Source organism: Patagioenas fasciata, chromosome 16 (assembly GCF_037038585.1).
Source record: "Patagioenas fasciata isolate bPatFas1 chromosome 16, bPatFas1.hap1, whole genome shotgun sequence".
NCBI lineage: Eukaryota > Metazoa > Chordata > Aves > Columbiformes > Columbidae > Patagioenas > Patagioenas fasciata.
The window spans coordinates 7,366,050-7,387,949 of record NC_092535.1 but is presented as its reverse complement, the minus strand read 5'-3'; the positions used below and the strand labels follow the sequence as shown (position 1 = coordinate 7,387,949).

At 48.2% G+C, this 21,900-nt stretch overlaps 1 protein-coding gene across 12 annotated transcripts in view; it reads right to left on the bottom strand.

Annotated features, from left to right (window-relative positions):
- Positions 1–21,533, bottom strand: part of KCNQ2 (potassium voltage-gated channel subfamily Q member 2) — a 73,792-nt gene extending 52,259 nt beyond the window's left edge. For 4 of the 12 annotated variants that reach the window (XR_010652379.2, XR_011741652.1, XM_071815775.1 and 1 more), the window contains exon 1: positions 21,169–21,533. Coding sequence is in view for 10 of the 12 variants with exons in the window: in XM_071815775.1 (XP_071671876.1) it covers positions 21,169–21,464 (296 nt within the window). In the remaining 2 variants the exon portion in view is untranslated. The remainder of the gene's footprint in view (positions 1–21,168) is intronic. The other 8 variants (XM_065849920.2, XM_071815771.1, XM_065849919.2 and 5 more) reach the window with 2 other exon arrangements.
- Positions 21,534–21,900: the final 367 nt, after the last annotated feature.

The window sequence follows — 21,900 nt, the reverse complement described above, 5'->3', positions numbered from 1 at the left end:
AAAGACGAAAGAGAAGAGGAAAACAAGACAAAGAGGGGAAAAAAAAAAGCATTGTGGAAAGGGATCTGGGGAAAAGAAAATCCAACATTTTCTGGCTAAAGAAGTAGAACACGGATTGTATTTTTAAGAGCAAACATCACAATAAAATGCCTGGGAAGGTGATGAAAGCAAAGTGCCAATATCAGCACAGACTTGTGGGCAAGGTGACCACCTTGGACAGATCCAGAATAAAGTCCTGACAGGGACAAACACCACATTACATACATTTAATTTGTCACTAAAGAGATACGGATGAGGCAGAAAAGAGGAAAAATTATTTTATCACTTTGAATCGCAAGGGTGGATGGTGCAAGTGGGGTGATCTGGGGAGAGCCAGCACAGGCCTGGGTGCTGCCAGAGAGATGGGATGCCCAGGGGTGGCTTCTTCCCTTCCCAAAACATCACTGCAGCCTCAGCCCTGGTGCCTCCCTTCCCTTAGCTCCCTGAGGCCAGCTCAGGGCTGCTGTAATTTCATCTCTGTGCTCCCCAGGGCTCTCATTGCTGGGGAGATCTGATGCAGATCCCGCTTGCAGGGCCAGCATTAATTACAGTACTGCCAAGTATGGGTGGCAATGGGGAAGGCACCAGCTTCTTCATCAAAGCATGGAGGCTTCATGGTCAAATCCCACATGGACCAAAAACTCCCCTGTGTCAGTCCTGATGGGGATGTTCAGCTCCTGGGTAAGGAATGGTCCTGCCAGTGAGGGATGCAGGCACTGGCTCCTCCCAGGGGGAGCATCCCAAAACAGCTGCTCTGTTTGACCCTGCGGTTCAGGAATATCTGGGAGGCTGTAAAAGGAGACAGAGAATGAAGCCTTTCTGCAAGGAAACTGAATTCAGGGTTTTGGGCTCTGTATGGCTCCTGGGAGGCTTTGAAGGATCTACAGACCCTCTATGTACGGGGGATTTGAAGAAGAAAGGTGAGAGGTATGTCCACATCAGAGATTGTGTGTATCCTCCAAGCTCCAATGGAGGGAGAGCAGCAGAAAACATGAAGGTTGACTCTGCTTTAATTTCACTTAATCTACCCAGACAGCACAGAAAAAGGCTCCAGATAATAATGGAGAGCTTGGAAAAGGGAAATAGGCCAATAAATAGTGCAGAGGTTGGGATAAATCTAATTTTTAAAGCTACCTATCTAATCAAAGCAAATCACATTTGCAGCCTTACTCTGGGTAACATTAACGTGCAGCAAGAAACGTTAATTATGTCCCATCTAATGATTTTTACATTAAAGATGCCAATTCTGCTTAGAGCTTTGGAGAAGACAACATCCTCCTCCCAAGTAGACAGGAGCTGGGTCCTGCACGATGCACCAGCCTCTCCCAAACCCTGACTGGGATGCAATGGGCAGCATGTGGGTTTGGACCAGTCTCCTGCACAGAGTGATGATCCAGAGGATGCTCCACCCCCTGGAGCAGGACACTTCATGTCACTTCACCTTCCCACCCACCACCCATCCCAACAAGCATCCAGCACCTTTTGCTGCTCCAGCATCCCCCTGCCTGTTGCTTATGATAGCAAATGATAGTAATCAACCTCACAAGATGTTTCCTTCCATGTTCTCTTATGGAACAGAACACGGTGGGCCTATGCTGCTGGATCTGTTACAGTTAGGACAGCATGGGCCTCTTGCTGCTGGATCTGTTACAGTTGGTTTAATATTAGGATAGCAACCAGCCCTGTAGCCATAGAACTCTTGTAATCAGTAACCAAACTCTGTTCTTAAAGCTGACATAGATTTATGGTATATTCTTATAAGGCAGGTAACTGTAACCAAGCCTTATTCTTATGGTGGACATAGATTTACGATATATTCTTTAAAGATGGTACCATAGAAAATAACCGATAATTGCAGCATCTTTTAGATAGAAAGTTTGTGTTAGAATAGGTGTGGAATATGCTAATGGTTGTCAAGGGTGAAATGAATATGTATGTGACTAACTTGTATAATAAGGTATGGTCTGAATCAGCTGTTCGAAGCCAGCTTTGGGTGCGAACCCCTGGTTTCCCAGCGCTGAAATAAAGCACCGCATATAACTACGTCCGTGGTTATGTGTCCTGATTGCTAACACTTAGACCTTTGTGCTCCACCAAGACTCAGCTGTGCAAATCTGACTGTTGTTAATACTAATAAATCCAAAGTCTGGCTTTACACTCAGGGTTGTGTTGACTTAGAAACACCTCTGGAAGCTTCTTATAACAATTTATAAATTCCAGCACAAAATCTTCATATCCAGATTTCATATCCTTTGTACTTCATGGCAGCAATAGAAAAAGAAGTGACTGAACTCTCCTTAAAAAGAAACAAACAAAAAAACAACAACCAAACAAACCCAACAACCTTAAAATTATTTGAAACAGGAAAGACTGTGTTTTTTTTTTTTTTTCCCCTCAATGAACGCATATGACAAATATCATAAACCTTTTCAGGTTAATCATCTAATCTGCCTTCTGAAAGAAACCCTTGGAATCTACACACCCATTTACATAAGAATATAAAAAGACCTTTAAAGTTGTTCCTGAAATACTTGTATTCAAACAACACTCTCTGACATACAAAGAACATTGGGGTTCCTCTGGTACAGGACCAGGGGAATAATTAGCAATGGGATGCCTGGATAGGATAGAGATGGATACAGGACAAGGAGGTGGCACAAGCTTGTAACAAGCCGCTGTGCTCGTAACACACTTCATTGGCTCTCCCTGGAATTCAAAAAGGGAATTAGTGAATTAATTAGAAAGAGCAAAGCTGGAAAGGAAGGAGATTTTTACTACAAGCATTTGAGAGCTGCACAACAGAAAACAACTTGAAACATTTACAACACTTAAAAATTACTTTGGGGATGTAAACGAGGTGTTGATAATTGTGCTAAAATAAAACCAAAATGCTTCTGGGTGATCCATCTTCAAGTCCAGCAATCCATTTGCTGTGGTCTCTGTAAAACGCTGCCTTTTGAGTAGCTGAGACTTCAACGCAAATCAAAGGTCATGAAAATGAGGCAATAACAATAAACCAAGGCGAAGAGCAACAGAGAGTATCAAATGCCTTTTAACACTTAGAAAACCTCATTATCAGAACTATTTACAGCTCCGTTTAAACCTTCAGTGAATCAGAAGCAAAACTCTGATAATGCCGTGACTTTTCCAGGGGTAACGATAACATCGAATTGCAAAAGATACTGGTGTATTGTACCTACCCTTAGCCAGAAGCATCCATCATCTTTATTCATGTAAGCAATCCTGCTGTGATTTGCCACCCAGCTATTCATTTACAAGGCTAAACGTGAGCCTAAATGCCTCACTGCAGCTTTCCACAGCCCTCAGCCAAAATCATCTCCCAAGGCGACTTCTGTCATTAGCAGAGCTGAAAATAGAAGCGGGGAGTCCTGCCTTTCCGTCCTGTGCCTTAATAAATGCTCTTTTTTCCAAGCAGAGCTCCTGATGGTGCCTCATTCCCCACAGGTGTGGCCATGCTCAGCCCCAAACCCAGATCTTGCTGCTCCTCCTCAGAGCCTGGAGGGTCACTGGGCATCCATGCGGGTAGAAAATATTGCTTATGGACAACACACAGGCTGGCTCCAAGGAAGGGATTCTCATGGTTTATAAACTTATAAATCTTCATCAAAGGCACTTCCAGGACAACGTCAATAGCTCCTGTGCCTTCTCAGTGCACCAAGATGATGGCTGAAGAGCTCCAATAAGAAATTCATGTACTAAGGACGGTGGGGTAAATGGAGCAAGAGAGCATCTCTAAAGGACCACAGCAGCATAGTGGAGGAGGATGCGGTGTGGACAGCAAAGCTGCATTAAATGGCGATTTGGGAGATGGGAATTAATAAGGTCTTGAAGATCCCCAGCCACACCAATATAGGGGAAGCACTGGGATGGGAAGTAAAACAAGAGGGTTGCTTTCCTGATGAGCTCTGTTGCGCCATCACCACCTGCACGACCCCAGGACACCCCGCAGCCCCCACGCAGGGATGCAGCAAACCTGCTCTCCTTGCTGCACCACAGCAACGTGGCAAACGTTTTCCAGCAGATGAGGCTTCGCGGGGTCTCTGCGGGACATGTGGCTGGAGCAGGATCATTGCCAAGCCCTGTGCCCTCTCTGTGCTTCTGCTGGAACCCGCCTGCACATCCACATCCCAGGGAAGTCGGGGGGGTGAGATCTCCATTGCATCAGGTTTTGGGGTAAGTTCTTTTCAGCTTTATGGACAGATAAGGAACTTTCACAAATCCATCACAAACTACAGAAAAAGGAATAGGTGTCCATAGCTTTACTGTATTTGCACAAATCACAAAACTTCTCTTGTTCTGCCTTACCTCTGTTTAGGCAGCAATTTCTCAGTTAAATATGGGTTCATAGATATTTTCTCCTTCAACATCCACCAATTTTTGAATCAGTTCCCACTCTGAGAGTTCCTCCAGCCTTTCCCCCTTGCTTATAATAGTCAGGGAGCAGAAACAGCATTATCTGCCCCAAGGTCACCGGTAGAGTCAGAGTCATGACCTGAACTCATGAACTGCAGGAATTTGAGCAGAAATGAGTTTCACATGACATATTTTGTCCCTAGTCCAGCAAAGGATTGTGTATCTCCATGCTGACAAGCAAGAGTGAGCTTAAGAGCTTTTCTGGATTGAAGCCTCAAAGAACAAAAGCCATCTGGAAATGACAGGGAACATAGATCAAGAGCTGAATACTTACAGTGGGAAAAGGGGTTAAATTTGAGGAACTGGTTCCAATTCCTTAAATTAGAGCCAGCTCTAATCATTTGACATACTCAAGGCAACCCAGAGTAAAAGCTTTATTAATAATAATCACCACATGCAACATTCTAGCTCTGATGTTCTTCTTTGTCTTCATCTCACATGAATCACTGGGAAATGTTTGTCTGCATATCCTCTGGCCCCACGCACGCAGCCTTGAAGGAGTCAGATGCCTGGAAGAAACCCCAAAGTATCCATCAAGCCCCTGCACCTGCCAGAAGAGTCTGTCCCTGCTGCGATTCAGCCCTGCCAGGCTGAGGTTTTCTTTGAAAAACTTAGTTTGTAAAGAATATTTAAAATATGTTCACACAGCTGCAAAAATGGTTCACAGGAGAGAATCCTAAAGATCACAGTGCAATTACATTGAACTGGAAGATAAATCAAGAGTATAAAATATCGGACATTTAAGTAATTCTTAAAACATCTGCGCAGGCATTTATTCAGAGCACGTTCATTGATTTTAATGTGAGGGAAAGTTGCTGTCTCATGCAATACCCGTATTATTCAGATTGAAATCTGAGTGCTGCCTGTATCATCCCACAGGGTATTCCCCCAAAAGAGCCTCTGCTTCCTCCCTATCTCTGAGAAACCATTATTCATGAGTACAGGAATACAAGCCTTCTTAATCTAACCTTCATCTGTATGTGAAGATCAAGTTATTTCTGTGTCTTCAGGGCAAAGCCCTGTTTTTCTGCAACACTTTGAGAAAAAAAAAATAGGTAAATTTAAGAAGCCAAGGGCTTGGTTGGAGTGTACAGGAATTAAAAAACAACTCCTTTGACTGACCTGGGCAAATCACTTGACCTGACTTAACTGAGGTGTAAAACTGGGTTAAAAGCAAGATGTCCCCATAGGATGTAATGCTGCATCTCATCTAAATATTCCTCGAGGGAATGGGATATACAAAAATAGGCTCTGGTCTAATTGCAGATAGGAAGATTGTCTCAAAAAGTGCAGGGCTGGTTCCTGCTGCAGACAGGAATAGTAGCTGGTTTTTCAAAGGTCTGTCCCAGAATCAGCGATTCAGCTGGAGCCCAAGGATTCCTGCCCTGAAGGACAAGCTCTGCCTCCCCAAGCTCCTTGAGCTTCGCTTCCCCATCTCTCACTTTGCACTAGTTTTACAGCATCAAGAATTACAGCACCTCGAACACAAGCATCCTCAGGGAGCTGCTGATACCGAGGCTCGGTGGCTCCCAGCAGTCGCATGAACCATCTCAGACCCACAGCAGGCAGCTGAATGGCTCAAAATCCTGATGTTCAGTTAAAACCAACTCACTTTCCCCCCATCTCAGCCAATGTTTTCTGTCTCTATATAGGCAGCACCCCAGAGCCAGGTTCTCAGGCTCCCTCCCAAAGAACAACTGAGATTTTGGGTCCATCCCTGGCTTCATGTCTCCATAAGAAGACAACAAGAACGCAGTTTCTCAAAGCCAGACACTAACTGATAACACCGAATCATCACCGAAGCATTGCTAATTTCATTTACTCATCAGTTTACTTAATTAACTGAGTATTGGAGAAAAGAAAGAAGTATTTGCAAACTGCCCATATAATATGTCTTAGAGTTGGTAATTTCACCATCTGTTCAATTTTACTTCTCTTGTCCCAGCCAGTGCTTAGGAATCTCAGAGCCAAGAAGCAGGAGAGCTGGTACACAGCTTTTTGATTTTAGACACCAGAAGACAATGACTCTCAAGCTGGGTACAAAAAAATGTACCTAGAGGAATAACAGGAGTGCTGAAATCAGCAGAACCACATTCCCTCTCTGCAACTCACACTGGTGCAAATCAGGAATAAACCCCCAAAAGCCAAAGGGGCTGGACCACCTCAGCTCAGCCAGGTCTGAATCTGGCAATGCCCAAGAGATACTCAAGTTCAACATGCAGGAAAACACAGAATTAGATCCAGCAACAAGAAATAAAAAGCCAGCGGCTTTGCATCCCTTCCCCATATCAGTAGGACAGTTTGCTCCTCCACAGCAAAGGTGGCAGAGTGTGGCCACGGTGCTTTGTGTGTCCATGAAGCTGCTCCTGCTGGGACAGGACTGTTCCCGCTGGAGTGGCACCTTGGCCATGCAGACAGGCAGCCAGAAGGAGCTGCTCGGGGGAAGGGATGCAAACCAAAGCCCCATCTCCAGAGAGCTCAGAGTTAAAAAGTCAGCGCTCTTTAGCCCTAAAAATTTGCTGAAACAGCCTGTTATGCCGCAGGGAGGGGAGAGCATCACAACAGCTGCCAGTCAAGCTCCATTTAACTTCGCTACTAATATAAGTATTTTGGGTCTTCCAGGAGCTTTAAAACCCTTTTCCACCAATCTCCCCTTTACAGAGATAATATTTGCCTGAGCTGCAGACAGATTTGCCCCGGTCACATTGCTCCCCAGGAGCAACAGGGAGATCCACCTGCCACCACCCACATTGGTGTCTAGAGAACAGGCAGCTCGTGACACCAGCCCCACCTGCACAGAGAGCCAGGTCTGCCCAGACACAGCCTCTCCTTGCACCTGATAAATTAATCCCCATCACCGATTAATCATTTTATTATATCTTGCTTCTTCTCCAGCATAACTGAAAACACAGCAAGCAGGTGGCCAGGTGTGGATGGGAGAGCAGATCACAGCTCAGCCCCCCCACCATCAAGAGCCCTTGGCAAGGGGAGAGGATGCCCAGAGAGGAGGGGAAAGCGATGCTCCTGCTGGAAGAAATAATGGCAACCTCAGTTGCCTCCTTTTTAAAGCCTTTCAGGCTGGGTAGCTTTGGGGATTTGTTGCATTCAGGGCTTTCTGGATCATCTGGATGCTTCCAAAGAAGGAGGCATTGCCTCATCCATAGCTCCCCCAAAAATCTGCACCAGTGAGAGAGGGAGGAAGGCTGCAGGTGTCCCCCGGTCCCTGCAGCGCAGCCATTCGCAGGCCAACCCCACACTTTAATCTCATTTAAGGCCACCCTTCCCAGCCGGTTCCCAAGCCCTGTGCCTGGGAGAGCCATGAGCTCACAAACACCAGCTCCCCCCAATTCACCCACTCTGCAAATGACAGGTTTGTTCCCTCTCCTTATTTCTCTGTGCCAGTAAACACAATAATATATAGCAAGCTGCAGGAGCCAGATGATTGTGTGGTGAAAGGTGGAAAACATCTAAAAATTATTTAAAGCAGGGAGGAGGATAGGAAGAGAGGGCTGCAGATTATATTATCCAAGGAGGAAGAGTTGTCAGGCTGAGGAAAGGCAGCAGACAGGGAAGGTTTTCCTGCTCACCCTGCAGCTCCTTGCTCCAGGTGATGCTCAGGTCCCTGGTCCCAGCCCTGACATGGGATGCCAGCAGCTCCAGCCCTGGGACAGGCCAGGAGTAAGGCCAGTGCTGCAGGGACCAGACCCACGGTGTTTTGAAGCTTACAAGTAACACGGACACGGGGCACAGACACATTAAAGCTGAAAAGAGATTATCTAGCTGCCATTTCAACACGCCGGTAAATCAAAGTCGATGGGAGCCATATGCTCTGCTGGGAAGCATCCATCTCGTTGCCAGGGAAACATCCTTCCCGTTTAAAATGGCAGGCAAAGGCTTGCAAAAACCTGCTTTTAACCCTTTATTTCAGGTAGGATCCAAGTCCCCTGGCAGCATTGAGCTGTTCTGCTGCTGGGCTGCTCCCTGGCAGAGCTGTCGCAGCTTCACTCAGGAGCATGACAAGGGGATGGTTCCTCTCCCACAGAATCTAAGGAAATCAGACCCATGCTGACAGCACTGTGACCCTGCTTCCAACTTCCAGCTCACTCGCAAGCTAGTTTCCATGGTTTATCACCTGGGAAAACCAGGGATCACCTGCCTGGGCCAAATCAAGCAGCCCCACTCAGGGATGCTGCAGGTGCACAGCACAGATGTGTCCAGCTGTGGGGCAAGACTGTGCTAGAGCAGGGAAATAACATAAACCCAGCCTTTTGCAGAGCAGCAAGGGTACTATGCAATGTCTTACAAGCAGTGAGCAAAAATCTGACCTTGGGAATCACAGCAATCTGCAAACAGGGCTTCAGGCCCACAGAAATAACAAACCCATCCCCGAGCTCCGCAGCTGGCTGGAGTCTGCAGCTGGCCCTGTGGGTCTCCTTCTGCATCTGCAGCTTTTTGTTGCTCCCTTGCAGTCAAGTGTACAATTAGTGTGCAGAACATGGCCAGAGCCTCTGCCAGCTGACGAGGAGACAGTGATGAGGGTGTGGGAAGGGGTACCCACGAAGCACCAAGGGCAATCTGGAATTCAGCATCATAGGAGTCACGGCAGCAAACGCTCTCCAGCCTATTAATACTAATGAATTTGCATGTGATTTTGTTTTAGACAGAAGAGACCAGTGACCATGTGGGTACTGAGACAGAAAACTGAACATCCTCTTGCAAGTATCTTATTCTCTGTGTTTACTTCCAACCTCGTGATTCCCCCACACACTTTTTTTTTTTTAACTCTTTTCATTTATTGTAAATCCCACAGGTAGACGAAGCCAACTGTTAAAGTACAGAAACAGAATATTTTCTATTCTGATAAGTAGCTGGGCCCTAACAACATTTATAATGGAGATTTGAGACAATATTTAATAATTCAAAGCCTAGGAAGGTCTGACAGGACAAGGATGCATTGCTCAAGCCTCCTTGTCTGTATGGGAAATGGTTATTACTGCTGGAGAGGGAAAAGCTGGGTTTAGAGCACAGTGAGCAGGGATGCTGGGTTATACCACAGGTATCCCACATCACCGAATTCCTCCACACCTCAGCTCCCAAACTGGAAAACGGGTAATGATTCACCCCCCCAGCACACAGGGCAACAGCTGAGGTTAAGCCCACACAAAACTCAAGACATGCCCATGGCCATCACCAACCAATAAATCCTTCAAGAGCAGAATAAAGCCTGGCACAAAACCACTGCAAAGCACACTGCTAACAACGGTTCACGTGGACCAGAGCCAGTAAGTGACAGAACAAAGCCACCCAGGAGCAACGTCCTCCAGCACATGGCACCAGGGCATGCCCAGCACCACAACCAAGGGGTTAGTCCTCCCCTGTATGACATAGAATCACAGAACAGTTCGGGTTGAAGGGACCTTCCCAGATCCCCCAGTGCCACCCCTGCCATGAGCAGGGACATCTTCACCAGCTCAGGTTGCTCAGAGCCCTGTCCAGCCTGGCCTAGGATGTCTCCAGGGATGGGGCATCCACCACCTCTCTGGGCAACCTGGGACAGTGTTCCACCATCCTCAACATCTCACAGCACTTGCTACGATCCTAAATGCCTTTCCCAGCCATTAATTTGGTTCTTAACCCAGGTGACAGCAGCTGGTGTAGGGCTCACGAGGAGATGCTAGAGTGTGACTTCATCGGGGCCTCCTGCTCCTGCCCTAGCAGGAAAAGTGTCACCTTCACTGGATGACATCATATAAGATCTCCCCAGCGATTTGTCAGATGGTTCTAAGATACGCTCCCCGGCTGTCTGGAATAATGTCACCAGGCACTGTACATATCAAACAGCCCTTTTATGATCCTACGTGCTCCTTCCTACCTCCTTGTTGGCTCAGAGCCTCACAAGTGGTCTGTTCTGCACACTGAGGACACCCACAGTGATAAAAAGTAATGAATGGATAACAGCCAGGTAGTATTTTGAGTTACAGCATCATCAGCCTGCTGCTAAACCAGAGCAGGAGCAGCTCCATCCTGGTTGTGTAACCCAGCCTCGCAGGACACTCCCTGTAATTACAGGCCCTTTCCTGCAGTCCCATGGGGGCCATATTCTGCATTCATGAAAGGATGCTCAGCGCTTAGCTTCCTCTCTAGCACATTTTTTTCAGTCTTCCATAGAAACAGCAAAGAGCAAGAGGAAGCAGGAGGGAGAAAGTGAAAAAAAAAGGTTTAATTAATTTTCATTTAATTTCTGCTGGGCTTTTAGCAAATGAAAAATAAGTGAGCCATCCCATCAGGTCTGCGCTGCCTCCCTGGGATGCTCTACCAGCCCATGTTTCACACACGGGTGCACATCCCACCATCCGGGAATGGCAGCACAGGGTCAGGCTCAGCTCCAGCCGCTCTTCCCAACTCACATCCCACAGGATGTGACTGCAGGGTAGATGGGCCTCCCCAGCCACAGTTGGGGGCTGACAATTCATTAGCTTAATGAATTTCTCCGGTATTTTTAATAACCATCTGCTCCCATGTGGAGAAGGGCCAGAAGAGCAGGGTTGGGTAGTGCTGGGATTACTTTGGAGGTTCAGCCTATTTCTCTGCAGGGAGCTGGGGCTTGGGCAGGTGCTCTACGCCCACACCTCACCCACGAAGGGATTATTTGCATTTGCAAAAATGCAATACTTGCATGGCAAAAGTGGCCAGTTCAATGAAGGTGCTTCCCAGGTGCCCCAGTTCTCACATTCGGATGAGTCAAGCCCAAGCAATGACCAGATTTGGCTGTTCCAAATCAAGAGTGGAGACCTGAGGCTGGGATACTCCTTGCCTGTTTGTAGATGTCTACACCCTCATCTCCCAGGAGAAACAGTGGAAAAAACAGGGATATTCCCAGAGTCCCATTCATTCATCTTATTGAGGTACTTCCATTACTTTTCCATTTTCTCACAACCTCCAATCAATCCCCCCATACTTGAGGCAGGTTAATCCATCACCAACTTGAAAACAAGTTTCAAATCTACATGGTATTATTTATTGCAGGCTAAGATGGGACATCTACTGATTCACAGACTAAGCCTCAGCAGCTCAGTCTCTGCCATTTAGCACGACTTGAGATGCTCCCACCACCCACAAACAGGCTCAGAGCTGGAGGGGCAGCTCAGACAACATTTCAAATTATATCTAATTTCTGTTGCAGAAAAGAAAAACAACAGCAGCAGCAAAAGGTCACTGCAGAAATTCTTCCTACCCCTCATTAGCTGGTATGGTAAGGGAAAAGCTGCTAAATGAGAACAACATTAAAAACATCTAAACGTTAAAGGGGAAAACATGGGAAACAAGAAAAATTGCATGCAAAATTCTGTGCGACTGCATGTTGTGTCTGACAAATTACAAAGAGCACAGGGAAATCTCCTTTCTCTAGGTCTCTTTCCTTCCTTACAGGAATAGCCATAACTCCGAAAAGACAACTCCAGTGGTGCGCATCCAGCACCCACAAGGACCAAACCATGAGGTCACATCAACAGTTTATTTGGTGCTGATATAGATTAAAAGGCATTAGTCCCTCAGGCTATGGAGACAGAGCACTCATGAAGTGCCAGCAATTTAGTTCAAGACATAATGACATGAGGACTTATCCCTCTGGCTCAGGGTGATGCTTAATTGGGTGTGAAGGCAGCTTTTGGATGAATACGGTCATCAGCACACTGGCTTATTTGCAGCTCCCCAGAAAGCTGCTACATGAGGGGCTCTCCTTGCACCCCAAATCATGCACAGCAAGGCAGCTTTCTGCAAGGCCACCAAGCAAGCGTGGGATGCATCTGAAAAAGGACCATCCCAAGATAAATGACAGTGAAATTCCTCCAAACCTAGCAGCTCCTGCACTGGCAATGTCTTGGAGGAACCCATCTGCATCTGCCTGTGGCACCTGTGCTCTGATACCAACGGAGAATTGCAGACACTCGGAAATATCTCATCTCTCCTAAATAAGAAAAATCCCACCGAGCGAAAACCCAACATCATCAGCAAATCGATCTCAGCAGAGCAGATGAGGTACAAATCACACTTCCACCGTGCTCATGAAACACTGTAGAGCAAGATTTGCTCCTGGACATGGACATGCAGTGAACTGTGCCCCTGCAAGTTGTCCCAGCAGCTACACAACCCCAAGACAGACAAACACCCCATGCAAACTCTTACCCATGCTCCAAACGGCCACACTCCTTCAGCCAGGAGAGATGGGATCAGCAGCACAAAGCTTCCAAAGGACGGAGTCAGTTTGAGGGTTGGCTTTGCTGCTCATTCAAGCTTTATATAGAGTCAGGGCAGGATCCAAAAGAGGAAGAGAGACACCCACTCCCAGGGAGTGTAACACACACTGAAATAAATAGCTCCCTGCCTAAGGAGATGACTCAGGAATACTCTCACTAGTCCTTAAAAGCACGAATCATCACTAATAAACCCCCAGGAACCTGGAAGAAGGCCCAAGCAAGAGGTTAACTGGGCAAGACATGGTATTTTCAGCTTTGCCAGATGTAGAGGAAGGAGGAACAACCACCTTACTAAACCAATGGCCAACACTGAACCAATGACCACACCAGCGTGAGCCCTTCATGCAGTCTCCCTGTCCCAAGAACAAAGAGCATCCTTATTCCTGGGGACAGGGCTTGTTTGTCACTGCCCCTTCTGGAAGCATTCACACTCAACTACGATGTGGCTTGAAGTGGCAGGAGGCAACACAGCCTCATTCCCTGTTTGTCCAGCTATAATACACAGATATTTAACTCCTTTGCTTTCCTCTTGAGTGAAAGATGGAGTGCTCTTACATGCCTTATGACTTTATTCAGATGAGGTAATGAACCTCCAAGCAACCATAAACTCAATTAATGGACACTTTGAGACTCTGAGTTGTGCAAAAGCTCATAAACATGCAGCAGAAAAAGTCTCCCTGTGCTGACATTTCACTGCCACATGTAATACTTAAACAGCACGAAAGCCGATAAGCCCAATTCACAGCCCTCTACGCACTGCATTTGTAATGAACTGCGAGATCACAGCAAAGGGCCCCAGTATGGGAGATCCATATCCCATGAAGATGTGTCTCATCCCCCCAGTCCAACACTAACCCTGCTGAGGTCCTCAGGCTACAGGATTTACTGCCAAAAATCGGCTGCTGTAGCCAAAGCCAACCCCACTTTCCTTTGCAAATTCAAGGAACACAAACAGAAAACAACCCACCAAACCAAAAGCAAATAAGAAGCTAGGCAAATACTATTAAAAAGAAAAATGGAGCAATGATAACATTTACCAGCAGTCCCCCGACAGCTACTTTATGCCTTTCTTCTGTCTTGTCTGTTCAATACAATAAGTCCTTGCAGCAAGAACTGCCTCTTTTTGGCTTGATGTGCAGAGCAGAAGCTTGTAGACTTCTATTTCCATTTGGGGTGCTCACACACTACTGTAATACTAAAATCAATACCAAAGGGAAAACAATATTAACTATTATTTGACTGAAGTTTTTCTTTGGCACTGCAGATTAGTTTTTCCCACCATCTCAAACCAAAGTCACCGCAAACACACACAGCGGGTACCTGAACACAAGCTACTGCATTCACAGCAGAGATGGAGAAGAGGTGCACGTGAGTCACATTTGAGTCAGGATTTCTGCTAGGTTTTTTCTTTCTCTCTTTTTTTCCCTGCGTATCATAACAACTTTATAGGCAGTGACAGCGTATCTCTGGAAGCTGCATTAGGGTTGCCTGTCCTGCTGTGCTCATCCATCACAGCACGCAGCAGCAGGTCAGCTATTGCCCCAGCTGCATTTTACTTTGATGCTGTCACCTCCCCAGGCTGGCAGAGCTCTAAGGAGAAAGCAGGACTTCCAGGTAGATCAGGGTTTGTTTACAAATGAGGTGGTTGTGAATCCCTGGGAAAGACTCTCTGGAAGGCAAAAAATCTCTGCCTCTTTCAGTCTTGTCCTGAAGAGACCAAGTGCCAGCCACAATGGACTGGTGGGATCCCCAGATGGGTAGTGGTTGCCTCCCAGCCCAAGCAGGGACAGTTGTTTCCTCTGATCTTGCCTGTCTTCATGGGTTTTTTTGCCCTGTCTCACCTTCCCATTAAAAAAGAAGGATCTCTGAATTAAGACTGACCCCTGGGTACTCCCCTCCAAGAGCCTAAACACAACTGTAGCTGCTTATGAACCATAATCAGCATGAATAAGACTTGATTCTCTTTTGATTTCCCCTGGGTCTTGGGTTGCAGGTCTGCAAAACTTGATCCAGGTTTGCCGTAAGAATTCCTTTCTCAAAACTGCTTCTCAGACATGGGTGAGTAAATGTGGATCCCAGATCTTAGTCATCCCAGCTCAAGGTGGATCAGCCCCATCTCTCACCTTGACCTCACAGGGTGTCCAGAGAGTAGTTCCAGCTCTGAACATCTGCTTTCTGTCCTCCTCTGGACTCATCCCACCCAGCTTTCACCCCAGGTATTGAGGGGAATTTAGGTTCCAGGAGTCCCAGTGATCCTGGTGCAGCTTTAAATCACCTCCCTACAGCAGCAAGAGTGAGAGGTGAGAAGATCTCACCGGTCTTCTGCTCTCCACACCTTGGAAAGGCTACCCTTTGACATCAAATCCACTCAAAGTCACCAGTTAGATGTTTACAGACACCAAATCTTTCCACACATCTAAAAAAGCATGTTAAGAGGCTGGAGTGATACTAAAGATGGATCAGAGATCTGGAGGAATGCTTCAGTTTGCCTCATTTATTGGCATTTTGACAGCCAAGATGCCCCAAGGCTGTAATAAAGCAGCTCTTGCCATCCCAACCAGTGATTCTTGCAAGGTACTCTGCACCAACCAACACTATGTAATTAATTCAGTGCTTTAGAACAAATGTGCATGACTCCCCCAAAACATCTTCAACGTGAGTGTCATAGTGGGCCACATTTGCAGTTTACCCAGGATAAGGCCAGGAGCTGAGGTCACCCACAGCTTCAGTGAAATGATCAAGTATCTCACAACTTGTTCTTACCGGGGAAAAACAACATTTTTCTTTCAATCTAGGTGGATGGGCTCATTCACCAAGGGCCCAACATTTAAATACCTGCTCTTGCAGTCCTGGTGGGGCCATCCCAGAAAAAAGGACTGGCATGTCCCTGCCACCACAATTTCAACAGGAATCTGTCCCTCAGGAACTAAGAAAACAACTGAGCATTTGGGCCACCTTAAAAGGGACTATGCAGCACTAAGTGTTTGCCGCTTACGTCCCAGAAGCCATATACCAAACTTAGGTGCTTTTTTATGCTGGTAAGCCCCACTGATGCCAAACAGACTGGCAAACTCTTCGCCCCACCAAACAAATCACAGTGTCTCACTGTGCAAATGTCCTCTCCCTCTCCGCAATGAAAAACAAAACAAACAAACAAAACCCCCTGATTTTTGCTAACTGCATCTCTTAAATCAATGCCTATCTTCCCTCCAGTACAGGACCTGGGGTTCGCTTTTTGAGTCATTGCCTCTTACAATAAATCGAGCCATAGCAAGACTCATCTAGCTGTGGTGTGTTGCAGCACAGAAAGGAGGTCACTCAGAGGATCGGCTTGTTTTTCAGTTCCTTAATGTCAGTGTGGGGTGAATGTGACGGCTGGAACGTGACACATTAAAGCAACTGAAATCAGGTTGCTCCCACCAAGCTCTGACTAAGCAGCTGGAGAGAAGCTCATGAGGCATCACAGCAGAAGGGTCTCCCTGGTCCCAAGGACAGACAACTGTGCAGCTGAAGGGCATCACCACCGGAGGTCCAAGCCCAGCAGTTCCATCAATGCAGCACCTATGGGAGATATGTATCAGCCCCTTCATCCCATGTACTCACTAGGACAGGGGGAGGAGAATCCAGGAGGTCCCTCCATGTCACCTGTGATGGGCTGCGTTTGGTGGCATCATCCCTGCCAGCAATATCCCTGCTGTGGGTGAGGGCTGGACATGAACAACCACCCCTCGGCGCTTGGGGATTGATAAATGAGAGTGTCAAACTAAATTTACCCCTAATAAAATGCCATAAAACAAGTATGAAAAAATGTAAGTGGAAAACAAAACAGCTGCCTAAAAACCCAAGCCAGGCAGCAGAAAAATGGCTGGGTGCTCCTAGAGCCACTCGATCTGATGCAAAAAATATTATCTTGGAATGGATCTATATGCTTTCTTCAATCCCTGAGGAGTGGAAGGAGTCATGAAAGAGGCCACCTCTGCATTGACAAACCCTGGACCTTCAGGGAAGTAGTTGCACCAAGTCTCCATCCTCCCGATGGGCCAGATGAGGTGAAGCCAGGATGCAGGCACCATGGAGAGGAGACTTTCTGGAGGGAAAAGTGGTTTCTGGCTGGGTTAAAAGGGAAGAAAAAACTGGATGAGGATGGTACAAGGAAATTTTAATAGAATTAGACAGGGAGGAAATGTTCTTCCTTACTGTATTTTGACTCCGTGCACTTGCTTAATTAACTGAATACATGGTGCACCGTATGCAGATAAAAAAATGCATCCAAACCTATTTTTAACGCAGTTAAAAAGACGCATTAAGGTTGTAAATTCAAAGCAGGAAATGCAAGAATTACATTGGCCCTGGAGGCAGAGCTTTAAAACTGTCAGAACACAGGCTGTTTTCTTGTTACTGCCCCAAATCCAGCTCCCCATACCTTCATTTTGGGGACCAGACACTAGCAGCTCAGCCAGGGGATCAGCAAATGTGTCTCCAGACACATCAGGCTATGGAGATGCCCAGCGCAAGTACCTTGCTTAGGCTGGCACAGAATACAGTGATCCCTCCTGAAATTAGATGGCAGGTGGGGACAAAAGTCACTTTCAAGTATCACAGCCCTTCAGACTCAGCACAGGAGAGGTTACAATAACCAAGGTAAAAGAAGTAGAAGAAAAAAAAAAAAAATCTATATTTTTGAAAGAAACAAAACGGAAACATTTTGGAGGCAACACACCTCCCTGTGCAAAGAACTCTGTTGCATTCCTCAAAAAGCTTGGCCTGATATTTAGGCAGGGCTCAACTTTTCAGGTTTCAGCTCAACCTTGAACAGAACAGAGCCACGTGCTGCACTGGTAAGGCTCTGTCAAAAAAAAAGGAATTTAAAGATGCCAAGTGAAATACGGGGAGAAGATGAGAGAGAAGGGAGGCTCAGACCTCTGGGAGCCTGAGTCCAACTCCAGCCATGCTCAAAAATGGAACCCGACAGGCTCAGTTGTCCACGGGGCTGTGCAAAATATATATAATCTGTATATACACACAGATACCATGAGCAGGTCACACAGTTGTGCCAGTGTAGGAAGAGCTATTAAGTATAAAAATGAATCACAGCACAGATACAAAATAGTGCTTTTGTTCACAGAGGTAATAGTGCTTTTTTTACAGAGGCAACATCTTAGGTGAAACCACATTAATGAGTTTGGGGCTGGGAGCTGCTCTGAATTTCCCTGGTTTCTTATGCATGAAATGGTGCAAAGGGGAATAAGTGATGACAGGAAGTAGAGGTGGGGAAAAGAATCAGATGGATTGGATCTAGGATGCCACACTGGAAATAAATGCAGCTTGCACGGGCTTCTCAAAGCAGCACATCAATCACCTGGTGCAATATCAGCCTGGGAGATGGGCCTCTGCAGACAGACATTTATCAGTGGTATTTACACAGAGGCACCTCTCAAATTTATTAAAATATGTCCATGCTGTAAGAGTCTCTATATTAACAGTTTGTGCCTTGGCATTTGGGTGCAGGGAAGCTGCCTGAGCAGCACAGCAGCTCCACACCCAGAAATGCGGTGGGGTCTATCAGCAACAAAACAAGGTAGAAAAACACCCACCCACCACCTTGCAGGGTCACATACTCATTCACAGGGCAAATAGCTCACAAATCTTCATGCAAGAAAGTCCTTGTGAGTAGCAGGAGCAGAGAAATGGTGCTGGCAGGTGGGGTCGGGCAGGAGGACAGGGCCGCCCCATCCAGCCATCCTCAGGACTCCCCTCCTGCCCTGTGAAGGCTAAAGGTGCTTTTGTGCTCAAGGCTTTTGGCACAAAATGGGGTTTTGGGCAGGAGAAGACAGTGTGACCCCAATAGCATGGGAAGGTTGCTGCACCACCCATACAAACTTTATGACCTTGAGCCAGTCTCTTCATCCTGCCATATCTTTGGGAAAAAAAAAAAGGCACTAAGCCTTTTCTCCATCCTGTCTGGATTAGAGAGTTCTAGGTGCAGAAACCCAGGAAATGCCACCCCTGCCCCACACACAGAGCTGGCACGGCCATGCTGGGCTCACCCAGGCACCAGAGCGGTAACCATTGCACGGGCTGATCCTGGAGACTTTGTATGATGCTTACCACATCCTTCAGCACTTTAAATAATAAATTTACAGACTGCTAAGGCTAAACCATTCATACACATAGCTCAGGAGACTGGAATCCATGTAACTTCCTGAAACATTGTAAAAAATTAATTGTATCACTGATGGTTCACAGGCACGGGTGCAATTACCACTTCAGCCCTGAATTCAGCCTCCATTTCCCAGTGGGTCCATGGGTGGGGGTCAGAGGATGGTTTTATGGTGGTTATACCTCCCAGTTGCTTGGGCATCGCCCCCAAGGTGAGCCAGTGAGGGTCCCCCGTTCCCAGCATATCCCAGGCCAGCATTTTCTAACGGGAGTGCACAGCTGCATGAGGTGCCACGGCAGGGACAGGTGGAGTCACGAGTCCAGGAGAAACGCAGCTGCCTAGGATGGGGGAAGGAGGCAGCTGCACAGTGAGAACCAAGGGGACCCTGGCCTGACATGAGGGACAGGGCAGTCACAGGAACAGGAGCCCTGGCAGCAGGTCAGTTTGGGATGTTTCCACTCCTGGATTACTGGTTGCCCAAGTAAATGCCTCACACAGAGCCAGAAGGGTCAGAAGTTAAATCAGAGCTGTTGTCTTAAGCCAAAGATGTTTATAAAGCCCTCAAAGTGAGGGGTACCCTTGCCTCTTTCCACTTGGCTTTCAGCCCTTTCACTTCTGTCATTGTCACCCCAACAACCCCAGGATGGGGTCTCTACTACATCTAATAGCATGTTGCACACAACATCCTCCCCGTCCTCGGTGCATGCACAAGTACCCAGCTCACAAAGTGAACACTCAGCTGCTTCACACGATTGTAGAGGATTTTGTGAAACAAGCTGCCTGCAAGTCCAGAGAACAGCCCTGAGCATGGAGGATGCTCACAGGTCCCAGTGCTGGACTTCACACTGCTCATCATAGCTGCAACTGAGCTCCAGCGATGCTCCCTCTTCTCCTCTCCCCTGTTCCTTGGGAGAAGAGCCCCTTGCAAGGACCCCAACTCACTGCAGTGCCCAGCAAAGCTCCCCCTTCCACCCAGGCAGCATTTCACCAACAGGACTCACCAACACCTCCCTGGGAGGCCTCAATTTACAAAATGGCTGAGGACCAGAAAGCATAACCCAACATCTTAGCTGAGAACAGCGTAACAGCAAAATGATTAGGGGAAAAAAAAAGGTTCTAGCATCCCCACTTCCCGCCCCCCCAAAAAACATCATCTTGCTGGGGCTGACACAGGCCCTAGCCATGATAAAAACATGCAAACAAAAAAAAACCCATCAGCACCAAGGGAACAAGCACTCAAGCCTGAGCCCAGGCCTGCAGAAGAGCCTGGTGGGACTGTGGAAAGTCCCAGAGGGAAGGGAGTTGCAGTAACACAGCAATTTATCTTGACCCTCCCCTTGCCATCCTCTAAACAATGGGAAGTCATCTGCTCTCCCTCTGCAGCAATGTCTTCAGACATGGGCATCCTTCTGCCAAGCTGCGGGTCAGATGTGGCCATTTCTAGCTAAAAAAACCTGGGTGGCAGAGTGGAAATGTGCACCCTGGGACAGCTCCTTTGTTTACCGCTCCATTGCTGTGCAGCTAGGAAGCCCCAGACACTGATTAGCATTTCTTTCTAGACACATCTTTAATTCAGTGGCTTCCTATAAGGGGACAAGAAATATCACCAGAACCCAGTGCAGAGCCACAAAACCAACCCTGGTCCCAAACCCTTTGCAAGCCACCCAGCAGCCAAAGATGGGGCCAGGGGAGAAGGAGCACTGAGGGGTGAGGGGAGGAAAGACACTGCCTGAGCCGAGCTTTTTTGTTCCTCTGCTCACAGCATTGCTATGGTGATTTCAAGCAAGACGGAGGAGCAGTCCCTACCCATCACTCCCACTGCTCCAGTCCCCTGCACCCACTGCATGAGCAGCCCCTTCCCCCGCAAGCAAGAGCGGGCAGGGAGGGGGGACAGGGGGTCGGTGCATTGCACCTCCCTGGGGGAGCCACCCCCCAGCTCTGCAGGAGCAGCTTCTCTCGCCAATCCCCCCGGATTCCCTTACCCACCGCCCCCCATCTCCGCACACCCCGTCCCCGCGTGGTTTGCCCGAGCACCGGCTGGGCCAGCGATGCAGCGGTGGCCCGGCTGCTCCCGGGGCTGGGGGGAGACTCAGCCTCCGCCGGTCCCCAGCATCCAGCCCTCTGGGGCTTCCCAGCCAGCCCTGGCACCCGCTCTGCAGCTGGAGCATCCTTCCCCTCCAGCACGCATTTTGGGGGCTGGGATGGGGGGCGGAAGGGGATAGATCCGGACCGGGTTGGGGGGTCTCTCCCGCTGGGTTGCCTCCCAACCCTTTTACTCACACGTATGCGTGGTAAATGAAAGCCCAGCCCCGCGGTCTCTCCAGTACATTGTAGAGGAAATTTTGCAGCTTGCGGTAAAATGCATTCCTTTTGGGGGGCTTCCCGCTGCCTGACACCCCGGAGCGGGGTTTGCTGAGGATGCTGCCCCGCTTGCTGCTCTCGGAGCCGGCGATCAGGAGCGCCCCGTCCCGGCTGGAGTCCGGGGCTCCCGGGTCCAGCCCCACGAAGCCCACCTTGAGCTTCTTCTCAGCGGCAGGACCCGGGTAAACGCCTCCGTTGCGGGATTTCTGCACCATGGTGGCGGCCCGGGGAGGGTGGCGGTGGCGGGGCCGGGGGCGGCGGGGGCTCCGCCCGCGCTCCCCGCCGCTGCTCCGCGCCCGGCGCAGGAGAAGCCGCAGGAACCGGCTGCAATCTGCTCCGGCAGCACCGCCCCGGCCGCCACCGCCCGCCCCCTTAACCCTCTGCCTCCCCCTCCGGCAGCAGGCTCTCGCACTGCCCCCAGCCCGAAAAATCCGGGTTTGCCATCCTCCAACCAAGACAAAAACAAACAGGTTCTGGCCTCTTCCCCAGAAAAATCAGGATCTGGCATCATCCTCCAAAAGGAAGGCTTCAGTATCCTCCCTAGGCAGGCTCTGGCATCACTTACTGCATCAAGGTCTGGCATCTTCCCCTTGTCCTCAAGTCAGGTACAGCTTTTCCTTCCAAAACCAGGCTCTGGCTCTTTAGGACCCA